This window comes from Diabrotica virgifera, chromosome 5, assembly GCF_917563875.1.
Source record: "Diabrotica virgifera virgifera chromosome 5, PGI_DIABVI_V3a".
Taxonomy (NCBI): Eukaryota; Metazoa; Arthropoda; class Insecta; order Coleoptera; family Chrysomelidae; genus Diabrotica; species Diabrotica virgifera.
This window is the reverse complement of record NC_065447.1, coordinates 206,148,626-206,162,223: the sequence shown is the minus strand read 5'-3', so window position 1 is coordinate 206,162,223 and position 13,598 is coordinate 206,148,626. Positions and strand designations below refer to the sequence as shown.

The following is a 13,598-nucleotide window of genomic DNA, read 5'->3' as shown; positions in this document are numbered from 1 at the left end:
AAATATTCTGCATCGTATATAATCTAAGACGCAATCATCAAATATCAAATTTAATTAATTTTATACGAGGTATGTCAAAAAATATGAATTTCACTCAAGAGTAAAGTACCTTTACATTTCACAATATCGAAAAATGTTATTAAGAAAAGTTGTTTGGAATTAAAAAATTTGTTTTAGTGTTCAGTTGCATCCTTCTAATTAAAATATTGTGAATAATAAAGGCACTTACCTCTTAAGAAAAATTCATATTTTTTACATACCTCGTATAAAATTAAAAAAGTTTGATATCTGATGGTTATATCTTAGATTTTAGACCAGGGAGAACATTTTATGAAGAATAACTTTTTTTCGTAAAAGTGATTAAAATAGTTATCATAATTGTAATAAAATGATTATGAGTATCCGTAATTTGAGAAAAAATTGAATTTTTTTTCAATTAGAGTGATGTAATTGTATATTTAAACATAGTTTTTAATTTCAAACAACTTTTCATAATATCACTTTTTGATATTTTGGAATATAAAGGTACTTTACTCTTTAACTTAATTCATATTTTTGACATAACTCGTATAAAATTGATAAAATTTGATATCTGATGGTTAAGTTTTAGATTTTTGACTATCCAGAGCATTTTATGAACAATAACTTTTTTTCGTAAAATTGATAATAAAAAAGTTTTCCATGTGGTTCCTAGCTATAAGAGCTTCTGTATAAGAACTTTCAAATTACAATGCCATATGCGGATTCAGCATAATGAAAAACAAAATAGAAACATATTTGATCAAAGTAAAATAATGAATTTAACGATATTTTTAAAATTATTTATACAAAACAATTGTTATTGTTTAAACAATTAATAAACAATTAGCGGCCAAGTCTGCGAGCAGAACTTTTTACTTTAACAAGTATATAAACTAACAAAAAAAGTTTTAGAAAAATATAAGCTTGTTTGAATTTTTCTGAAACAATGCATGTTTTCGTTCTAATTGCACTCCCCTATACAAGTAAATAAATATCTTTCCTCTCTCCTTTATCCTTCTCTCTCTCCTGCGCATGATGTGGTGCCTCAGAGAGAGATAGAGATAGAGAGAGAGAGAGAGAGAGAGAGAGAGAGAGAGAGAGAGAGAGAGAGAGAGAGAGAGAGAGAGAGAGAGAGAGAGAGAGAGAGAGAGAGAGAGAGAGAGAGAGGAGAGAGAGAGAGAGAGAGAGAGAGAGAGAGAGAGAGAGAGAGAGAGACAAAACAAACTTTTTAGTGTTTAGTCTCGTGACTCACATCCCGATGTAAAGCTTCAATTAAACGGAGTCCAAGTTGAGAAAGTTCACAAAATGACATATTTGGGAACTGTGATAACGGACCAACTAGATCCAGACATAGAAATAAAACGTAGAATAGCAATGACTAAAACTACTTTTATGAAAACTGAATTTAAAACATTCGTTAAAAAACATTCGTGAATGAACTCAGATTTCAAATGCAGGACAATTATTCCATATTGCAGAAGATCGAGAAGCCTTTGCAATGGTGATCGCCAACGTCGGATAATTCTGATATGGCACGTGAAGAAGAAGAATAAAAAAATTATTTAATTTAAAATATTTTCAATAAATCAATGCAAGACATGTCTAAGAATAACCTTTGGCTCTGTCTTACCAATATAAAAACTATTATATCTTAAAATATTTCTTATCACAAAATATTACATAAATATGACACAAAATAGTAAAATTTGCGTTAAACAATCCTACTCGACGCTACTTTAACTGTTTAATATAACACTTGCTGAGATTAGATATGTACTGCAAAATGTAAATAAACGATCGCTTCATATCAGTTAAATTTTATTTGAATACAGGGTTAAAATATATGTTAAAGTGTGTGGCATGTGCTTGAACTATTAAAACACTCAAGAAATTAAAAGTAATTAAACACCACTGAGATTAAACTTAAAGATTTTTTTCCTGTTTTCAATTCAATACGATAAGAGAAGTAAAGTATTATGTAAATACTGATATAAGTTGCAATATTTTGAGGACCTGTTAAGATACTTGTCAGACTCTACAGTTATTTGTACACTTTCATTCAAATAGCAAGAAATTAAAAAAAATATTCAAGTTTATGCTACAACTGTGGACAAACTAGAGAGTGATATTGAAAGTTTCTACGAAGACGTAGACCAGTGATGTAACAAAATCCGTCGCCCCCCCGCCTCGAATTGTAAATGGGGCTCTTTTTAAAAAATTACTAAATGCGACATGTGTAACAAAAACTTATAAATGTCAGTCAATACTTTTAGAGTTATTTACGAGAAAAACCACGTTTTCAGGCGGTTTTACGAAAATAGCTCAAAAGTAAGTATGAGTAAGTACCAAAAATGTAGCTCATACAAAAATGAAGTCTATCGACTAGGTAAATGCAAATTTGTAGCTCATGAAAAATTGTTATTTTTCGTCAAATTTCAAATCGAATATTTTAACGTGAAATAACCAAAAAATTAAGCCTTTTTCGGGAAAAATCAATAAAATTTTTAAAGTGTTTTAAAAAAGTTTTAGGCATTTTTACTTTTTATAAAAATTTATATCATCAAAACTAAGCGAGTTACGCTCAAAATACAGTTAAAGACTTTTTTGGTAAAAAACATTGTGAAAATCTCCCCCTATTTAGCACCCCAAATTAAACTAATCATTACCGCTTTACAAATTACTTAACTTTTTTCTATGACCTGTTAGTTTCACGGGTTCAAAGTGCGTATTTTTGAATGGGTCTTATTTGAAAGGGTTGCAACGAGTCTGAAAAACCGCCTGAATACGTGGTTTTTTTGTTGAAAAATAAACATTTTCACTCGCAGGTCAATTGAAAAGTATTGACTTAGATAAAGAAGCTCTATAGAACAAAAGTTGCTTATAATTAGTTAATGTATCCATTTCCGGACTTATTTGAAACGTATATTTTTCACCCCCGAGAAGGGGTGACTTTCACCTCCCAAAAAAAAGCAACCGACGGCACAACTCCAGATTTGAAGTGGAGAATAGGTAGAATCTAAATCCAAATTGCCAAGCAAATACGTCGTGACGCTGATGACACCCCAAAACGGTCATTTACTGGGCTATTAGTGTATTCGTGCACTGTTTATGGCAACTTACATTTTTCATCTTTATTGGTATAGAATAAAATAGAAAGAAAATTAATAAGCCACTATATTATTACATAGTATTATTCTATGAGATGAACAACTTTCTTCGTATATTATTCATAGTATTAGTATTATTCTATGAGTTGAACACCTTTATTTTCAATACAGCATTGCTTAAAAAACGTCGCCTATGTATGCGCACAATAATATAACAATAATAAGACTAAGTTTTCACTCTAATGGCATATAAAACAACATAATGCTATTCTACACCCCACCAGAATGAAAACAATGGGAACTTTCTCTGGTTACACCTCCGAGGCTTCCACAATATGCAAGCCATACGGACGCTGAGACTAAGGAAGATGAGGGAATTCTACAATTTACAATTCACGTTCCATCTGCTCAGCGCGGTAAAGTTCCAACGAGAATGGTTCCCTTCGTACTCCAATCAGAGTAAATGTAAATCAAAAATTAATAACCATTTTCAATTTCGTTGCAAAACGAAAATACAGCCGAACCATATTTTAGTCCAATCAGAGAGTGCAGCAAGCACCTCTACCGGTTTCGAAACTTATTAGTCTCTCATCAGGAGGCACATATGCTGCTCTCCCTGATCCAACCAAAACAAACCCCAGCGTGCAGTCCCGGATTCATTTTTGATAACAATAACACATTTTTACATTATATTAGACGACAAGATGGGGCCCCTGACATATTGGGGCCCCCCGCAAGCTTCATGCTGCGGGGGCCTTTGTTACGCCCCTGACATAGACAATATTTTACAATCCATTAAAAGGCAAGATGTTACAATAATTATAATGGGGGATTTTAACGCATAGGTTGTGGAAGAAAAAGTAGAAGAATGTGGGTATAGGAGGATATGGTCCGGGAAACGGAAACGAAAGGGGTAATAGAAATGACATGATAGTTTTAACACACAAGTAAATTTAAGAAATACCTTACAACCATAGAACAAGAAAACCGGGAATAATGAAAGATACAAACAAATGGGAAACTAGTGTTGAATATGAGGAATAAAGAGATGAACAGAATACATCAATGAGTTGTTCAAATGCAATAGAACAGAACAGTCGGAAGTAGAAGTATGGAAGTCGGAAGTAGAAGTATGGAAGTCGGAAGTAGATGGAAGATGGCGTGGATTTACAGATATTAAAAGAGGAAATTAAAATGACATTAAAAACAGCAAAAATGACAAAGCTTCAAAGCAAAAAAGATCTCAGTGTCCCAAGACTCAGAAATCAATTGTTTCTGAGTTACAGGACAGGGGTTCAAGTTGTCGGTTTTTAGTCAATTTGAATAATACATATGTGTATAATAGAGTGTTAATAAATAATTACAGCAAACTTCAGAGAGTGAGAGTGATTCTATCTACTTATCAGCAAGTGTTAAGAAGGAGATACAAACGACATCAATATAGAACGTGGCGTAAGACAAGGAGATATGCTGTCAACCTCGCTAATCAGAGACACAGAGCTGAAAAGTCAATCATTCAAAGTTTAACACAAATCATAGAATACTAGGACGATCTAGCATTGGTAGTGCGTGACAAAAGCTAGAAGAAACACTTCTAACATTGATTAAAGAAGCAAACAACAGGGAACTACCAAACAATCAGAATAAAACAAAATACTTAAATAAGTATAAGAGACGAAGTAAACGAATAAATTCTAGAGGTTTGATTACTTTAAATTATTTGGGAGTGTCAGTCCACTGCATAAATGGAAAGAGTGCAGAAATAAGAATGAAAGCGCGGAAGGGGTATATTGGAATTAACACCGACTACTCAAAGATCAAAAAACAGAAACGCAGTATCAGATCAGATATTATAAAGTAGCAATCAGATCCGTGATAATACATATAGGGTGTCCCAAAAGTAGCGGAACGGTCGAAATAAACATGGTATCGAAAAACTGAAAAATACGTGTTCAATAATTTTCAAAAATCTATCGAATGACAAAAACACGACCACCCACCACCCCCTAGAGGTGGGGCGGGGGGTAACTTTGAAATCTTAAATGGAGACCCCAAGTTTTTATTTCAGATTTCGATTCCTTACGTACAAGTAAGTAACTTTTTTTCGAAACATTTTTTTGATCTATAGAAAGATGGATAATCGAAAAAAATCATTTATCCTGATGTCATAGGTAAATAATAGAAACGGTCTAATATCTCGAGAAATACACTTCCAAAGAAAAAACAAAAAAAAATATATTTAATATTTTTCAAAAATTTATCGAATGGCACTAAACACGACCCCCCACTCCACCCCACTCCACAACCTGGAGGTGGGGTGGGGTTGGTAACTCTAAAATCTTAAATAGCAACCCCCATTTTTTATTGCAAATTTAGGTTCGTCATGAAAAATTAAGCAACATTTGTTGGAAACAATTTTTAGAATTGGTATTACAATAAATTGTCTTTTCCGATTATAGCGCCATCTATCCACAATTCGAAAAAATGTCTCAAATAAAAGTTGTTTACTTTTACATAAGGAATCAAAATCTGCAATAAAAACTCACGGTTTCTATTTATGATTTTAAAGTTACCTCCCACCACACCTTCAGGGGATGGAGTGGGGGATTGCGTTTGATGTCATTGAATAGAATTTTAAAAATTATTGAAAACTTGTTTTTCAGTTTTTCGCTCCGATGTTTAGTTCGCGAAATATTCGACAGTTCCGCTACTTTTGAGACACGCTGTATATGAAGCGGAAGTAATGTATCTTACGAAAAAAGATGAAGAAAACTGAGAATAATTGAAAGGAAAGTTATGAGAAGAATACCTACCCGGCCCAATAAAGAGAGAACAAGGAGAATATAGAAGCCTGATGAACCATGAAATGGTCATTCCAAAACATTCAAAAGACAACAAAACACTCCATATTAATATTAATAATATCCAGATAGAAAGGGTAGACAAAAACAAATATCTAGAAACATTTGTTATAACCCGGTCTATATAGACATTTCAAATAACAAAAATTGCCGGAGAGCCAAATTTTGGTGGAGAGCTAGGGTATACCATAACAAATAAAGTTTAAAAAGTCCCCATCGATCCCATGTGTGCGTCAAAAGTTATTCGGGGTCAAAGGTCAAAATTTGAGATTTTTTGGATTTTTTTCGAAAACGGTAAGTTTTCTCAAAAAAAAACCACCTTAAACCAAAGTTGTAGATCTTAAAATTCTCTACAAAAATAGTCCTTACTATTTTTTTTCTAAGAGTTGCCATTCCTGAGATATCGCGATTCAAAGAGTCACATTATACATGATATGCACACGTTTCCACACCACCTGTGAGGTAGTGTACTCGGCGCGTTTTTGTACCGTGGTTTCCCCTGTAGGCCTACTCCACTAACTGTTTTGACAATTTTAGGATAATTTAAGGAAACAATACCGGTCAAGTTCTAGATATTACCTTATTATTGATATTGATTATTGATATTGCTATTGATTATTAGGTTAACTATTGTTTTGATTTCTTTAGATATTTTAATCAGGGCCCGGATTACGTACACTCGATACGCATCGTATCCGCCATGTTTTCCCATAAGGCGCTACAGTAAAACATGGCGGATACGATGTGTATCGAGTGTACGTAATCCGGGCCCTGATTCATATTCTTGACAGTCTACTTCAACAGTCAAGTCTTCTTCGATTTCATCTTCTTCCTCTTCCTTTTGCTGGATGTTCAAAAATTGTTCAAATGTGACTGAGTCATTGGTCTCTTCATTAAAATCACAGGAGGCTTCCTCTGTTGTACTAAATAAACTGGACATTTGAGCAAGACTGACCTTGGCAGTTGGTACACACTAGAGAACACAGCAACCCGACTTTTTTACATCCACATTTGGCACTACAACCTTTTTTGCAATTGCAAAAAATAGTGTTAAGGAGTTTTTCTGGAGCAGGTGGGAGTAAGGTTTTAATCGGTTCCAGAGTATTATCTATTAATTTCCAACCCCAGTCTTCTGGATTCAGTTCATTGCCTAGCCATGTTTGAACTTGATAATATACTCGATACAAATGTTGAAAAGCAGATGCTGATGTTGGAGGAAGACATGATAGTTGTAATTGTTTCTTGTTTCGCGTATTTTTTACAAAACTTAAGTATCGGTATTTATCAAGACAAATAATTTTTTTTGGAGCTCCATAAACCGCAAGAAGAGAGCGAATTCCTTCCGTAATTATTGTTTGCGGTGTAGAATCAAGTTCTGTAAAAACTTTACAGCAGTCAGTCAAATCTTTTTTTTCGAATAATTTAAGTACTGACGTTTTGTCCCTTCTGTACATTGCGGACGTAGTGTCGCAGCCGGTTATCGCATGTAAAAATAAAATGTACTTTTGACATTTGGGATAAGCCGATAAACTATTCGAAGAATATATCTCTGTTCGCTGTTGAGCCCTTCCAGGTTTCAGAAAATAAATAACTTTATCCACTGGAGTCCTTGCAGTAATCAGTACCAACTACCAACAAATCAACATCTTCACCAACTACAATTGTTGTGTTTGTTGCCTTAAATTTTTCAATTGCTGTCTCAATTATAAGGACATCTGCGTCATTTTTAGCTTGTTTCACTTCAATATTCGCAGCTGTTAATTTGTCAGTTAACATGGAAATGAAACGAGATTTATTATTAATGTTGGCGAAAAATTGTTGTTGATTCGCTGGAACTGTTATATTTCATCAAAGATAATCTCGGAACCCGATGATGTTTTTGTAGTTTGACGACGTTGTTCTGCAGCTTTAATATTTTTTGTCGAGTCATTGCAGCCGTCAAATACCACTGTCACTGTAAGCCCGTAATGTCTGCGTAGATACTGAACATATTTATCAAAAATAACGCTAAAGGTTTCTTCTCGATCCCACACAACGTGATGTAGTAGGTACCTTCCATCAATAATGTAAGTAGCGTTTCTACGATCAACCTCAGTATTGACTGATTCAAAGCAATCATAAATTGCTGACTTTGTTGTTTTACGCATTCCAGCTGCATCGAAAAGTGATAAGGGGTAAGGAGCTAATTCATACTCAAAAAAAATTTCAATCTCATCCTCAAAAGTTTCAGTGATACTCATGCGTTGAAATAATAATACAGGATCTATAGCTACTTCTTCTTCGTGAACTTTCACGGTGCTACTGAGACATTTTTAAAACTATAAAATTGTACAAATAACGGTAACGGTACTAAATGGTAGACGCTTGTAATAAGTACTTATATTCACTTGAACTGAACCTTTAGCACTAAAAGAAACAGATAATATTATGAACCAGACCTACGGACAATACTGTAGCCATTGCCTATAATAGACAATCTGTTCTTTTTTAAACAATGGTATAGCCAAATGTTTTTCAAGGCCACGTGGATAGAGGAAATTAAGTTTGGGACTGATTACCTATTGAAGAAATATTTTCAGAATAGTATAATATACTATATAAAAGAGACACAAATAGGCATTTATACTTGTCTTAAGGGCCACATATGTATATACGTGGCTTATTATGTGCATATAATGTATAAAGTAACTTTTAAAATCGCGATATCTCAGGAATGGTAACTCTTAGGAAAAAAATTGCAAGGACAATTTTTGTAGAGAATGTTAAGATCTACAACTTTGGTTTGAGGTTTTTTTTTGATAAAACTTACCGTTTTCGAAAAAAATCCAAAAAATCTCAAATTTTGACCTTTGACCCCGAATAACTTTTGACGCACACATGGGATCGTTGGGGACTTTTTAAACTTTATTTGTTATGGTATACCCTAGCTCTCCACCAAAATTTGGCTCTCCGGCAATTTTTGTTATTTGCCAAGCATTTTGATGTCTAAGTTGACCGGATTATTAGTCAAAATGCAGATCAAATGTAAGAGATTAAAAGCCGTATAGAAATAGCGAGGGCATACATTTGTGATCATGAAATATCTATTGTATAAAAGAGACCTAAGAATGGATCTAAGGATAAGATTGTTGCGCTTTTACGTTTTTACAACTTTGTTCTACGGATCTGAGCCTGGATATTGAAGCAATTAGAGATTAAGAAATTGTTTTGAGCGTTGGTGTTATCGAAGAATGCTACGAATATCATAGGTAGACAAAATTAGCAATATCGAAGTCCTTGATATAGTTAATAAGAAAGAAGAAATTGTACAGACAATAATTAAGAGGCGGAAGGTTGACTATTTCTGTCATATAGTAAGAGGTCCTCGTTATAGTTTGCTGCGTTTGATTATAGAGGGCAAAATAACAGGTAAAAGAGATGTAGGAAGACGATGAACCTCCTGGTTACGAAATCTAAGAGAATAGTTTAGTCTGAGCTCTAACCAACCATTTAGAGCTGCTATAAGTGAAATGACTATGAGCTCTGTGTTCAAGAGCCATGACATCACTCTAAAAACAAAAATAAGGCTCCTTAAATGTTACGTGTATCAGTGCTTCTATACGGAGTAGAAACGTGAACATTGAAGGCAGAAACTCTATCGAAACTTCAAGCTGTTGAGCTATGGTTGTACAGAAGGATCCTGAAGATACCATGGACAGACAAAGTCACCAATGAAGAAGTACTACGGAGGATGAACACAACCGCAGATTTAGTCAACATCGTGAAGGGCCGTAAGCTGCAGTACTTGGGACATATAATGAGGAATCAAGGCAGATACGAGCTACTCCAGTGCATTTTACAAGGTAAAATTGAAGGAAAAAGGGCCCCAGGACGAAGAAGAATATCCTGGCTTGCTATCCTGAGAGCATGGTATAGAAAGACCTCAACACAACTATTCCGTATAGCAACCAACAAAGTCATCATAACCAGAATGATCGCCAACGTTCGGAACGGACAGGCACCCTAAGAAGAAGATAAGTAAAATAAGAATTGCCATGTTGATATCCAACCTTCGATAGAAGATGGAACCTTAAGAAGAAATTGTTCTGAAGCTATTTTCTTAAGAAGAAGAACCATGAAATAATAAATGTAACCGAAGTGGAAGCAAGCATGCTAGCTAGGAGTAACGGGTATATGGTAGCAGAGAAGGGTTCGTTTTTAAAGTTAGAAAAAGGAAATAGCAAAGAATGCTAAAACTATAGAGGAATCACACTTGGAAGCACAGTAGAAAAACTTTACGCTAGAAAACAGGCTAATAGAATAACTAGAAAACAACTTTGAGGACAGCCAGAGTGGTTTCAGAAAAGAAAGAGTGACGAACGACCAGATTTTCATAATGAGGCAAATAGTAGAAAAGGTTCTTAACCAGACAAAGAAATACATGCATGTTTCATAGATATGGAAAAAGCTTTCGACAAAATTAAAAGAGAAGATATTTGGAAAATACTAAAGAAGAGAAAAATTGAACAAGGTCTAATAGGATGCATCCAGAGTTTATACGAAAAAACGAAAAGCTATGTACTATTTAAGGGCAAGAAATGAAAAATCAAAAATATTCGCCAGCAACATTGGATTAAAACAGGGTTGTGTCCTGAGTCCACTACTCTTTAACGTAGTACTAGATGACGTAATAAAAAATCCAGACACAAATTGAGAAAATATAACGTAGGACAGAGGTCGGCAACGCGGCGCCCGCGGGCGCCACTGCGCCCTTCAATGAATTTTAGTGCGCCCTTTAACTATTGTTAATTTAGACAAAAAATTCAAAACGCATATTTTTTATACGTTTATATTTATATATTTGTTAGGTCAAAAAATAGTTGGCGCCCGCCATGAATTTTTAATTTAGTATTTCACTCTTTACATTAAAAACGTTGCCGACCTCTGACGTAGGATATTGGAGGTTGAGAATGATACAAATAACAGAAATATGCTACACAGACGACCTGGTGATCACTGGGAATCAGAAAAACAATTACAAGAAAATATAAACATACTGTATGAATGTTGTTCTGAAGCTATTCTTGAGTTGGGGTTAATTTCATGTAATCGAATGAACTATCTTTCAGTAAGTCGTCCCAGGAACGCAACTCATAAATATTGGCAATATCATTTTAAAGTCTTCTACTTTAAAATATATCATATGTATCTGAATTGCCGATATAAATGAGTGAGATTAAATAAATTATTAGAAGAATTTTTTTGCTTAGCAACAACACTTTTGTTTATTTTAGTAATATTTTGTATTTTGACAACGGCGCCCGATTTGGGCGTCGAAACGTTAATAAAATTATTTTTTTCATTTTAATTGTGGCTTATTTCCCATATAAATAATTAATCATACTGTATGAAGAGCTAAAAATCAGAAACATGAAAATAAATAAAGAAAAATAAAAAACAATGATATAATTGGAAGACAAAAAGAAAAACATATTAAAATAGATGTAGATGGCAAGCAACTTGAACAGGTAGACAGATATATGTAAGTATGTACAGTAAAACCTCGATAGAACGGACCTCTATTTAATGGACTTCGAATATAACGGACAAAAAATCAGATCAAATTAAAAAAGATTTGAATGCAAAAAATATGAAAACTCGAATTCTAGAAGAAAAACAACAAGGACAGGATCTCGGCACTGCTTTGTGCTACCGCCGATGGATCGCATTGTTTGACTACTATAGTTGTTGGTACATCACGTAAAGCTAGTGTTGTCAAAGATATTGTATAATCATCAAAAGGCATCATCTGCCCGTTTCATATTATAGCTCTAATAGGGCATGGTTCACCAGAGATATTTTCAAAAATTGGTTTTTAAAGGATTTGTACATGCAGTGAGAAAATTTCAAGAGAAGAAACTGGTAATACCGCCTAAAGAGGTGAAATGTTTATTGATTTTAGACAAAGTTCCTGCTAATCCCCCTAAAAGTATTCTAAATTCAGAAGATGGCAACTTTAATTGTATGTTTTGCCAAAAAATACATCGTTTATTCAACCCCTGAATCAGTGAATAATTTTGTCAACGAACTGAGTAGGTATATTGCAGAAAGTTTTTAGATGAAGTAGAAAAGTAAAAAAGTAGCGAACAAAACTTTCTTCCTGTTTAACTTACAGATTTGTAGACTGTATCTAAATACAGTACCTATATAATTTCAAAAAATGTTGATTGATTTTAAACCTATTTTTTTACAACGGACTTTTGGCTTAAACGGATATACCGTCCCCCCAAATAGTCCGCTATATCGAGGTTTTACTGTATTTGGGAGTAGATAATCATAAGCCGGGATGAAAAATTAGAAAATGATATAAATAAAAGAATAATATCAAGACCAACTTTTTAAATAAGAAATACCTAAGAATGTAAAATCGGAAATAGTGAAAAATATTGTGAATCTCTAACTCTGTGAACTCTGTGATCTCTAACTCTTCTTGTGAACACTCTAACCTATAATTATGAATCTTGCGCATTATCAAAAAGACAAAAGAATAGATTAGTAAGCACAGAAATGAGATTTTTGAGAACAATAGAGGGAAAAACAAGGTAAGATAAAATTAGAAACCAAATCATTTAAGAAAATCTGAAAATACACCCAGTTTCAACAACAATCGAACAAGGACAACACTTGAGAAGACGGATCGGACATGTACTCAGAAGAGGAGAAGAAAAAAGAGTAAGACAGATATATGAAACGAAAGATATGGGACGAAAGGAGAGAGGAAGACCAAGAAAGACGTGAACAGAAGAACTGAGGGAAGTGGCCGACAAAAGAGGAATAAAATGGGAGGAAACAAAAGCATTGGCCATGGATAGAAGGAAAAGGAAGTAGAAGAAAATGACGGAGAACCCAACTCCACAATAACTCACACCGAAAGGTAGACGAGTTCTGGATTAAGTAAGTTCAATTTTTTGATACATAAAATAAGTACAATGATTTAGTTAAAATTGTATGGTATTGATTCAAATCAACTAACAAATAAAGTACTTACCATTGCATCGGATCCATCAGCCTGGAGAGAAGTTGGAAAGCGCACATCCTTGACATCCAAAGAGACGATCTTCAAATTTACTCCCGTCAGTGACTTACTCATTTTCTTTAGCCTGCAGATGATCTGTCACCTTGCAACTCTACGGCAGCGAAATGGTTATCTTTTTCAATTAACAACACTTTTATAATATATACAAATTTATCTCGTCTCTATGATTACAAGTTTCGTTTCAAGGATAAGTCATATGAGGTGAACTGTTTTTGTTTAAAGTTTAAGCATATGATTGCTAGCGCAATAAGATTTTAAGTACCTTAGTTATTTAAATATTACTAACGTAATATAATATAATAACTATAAGTGATCAATATTTTTTTTAAATATTCAAATGTTGCAGTTGCATTAAAAACTGTAGTTACTTATCCGTTTCTCGAGTACCTACATACTTAACTGTTTATTTTTTGAATAGTTTTACAATTTATTTTTCATAATGGCAATAATATCATTAACATATAATACTTGGGTCACGTGTTGAAAGGTAAAAGATATGAATTACTTCAAATCATATTGGAAGGTAAAGTATAG

General features: G+C 33.7%; 1 protein-coding gene across 1 annotated transcript in view; it reads right to left on the bottom strand.

Moving 5' to 3' along the window:
- LOC114336651 (mitochondrial enolase superfamily member 1-like) overlaps window positions 1-13,290 on the bottom strand; it is a 64,677-nt gene extending 51,387 nt beyond the window's left edge. Inside the window, exon 1 of the mRNA XM_050650530.1 lies at window positions 13,017-13,290. Within this exon, the coding sequence (XP_050506487.1) occupies window positions 13,017-13,118 (102 nt within the window). The 5' untranslated portion in view covers window positions 13,119-13,290. The remainder of the gene's footprint in view (window positions 1-13,016) is intronic.
- Between the last annotated feature and the right edge of the window lie 308 nt (window positions 13,291-13,598).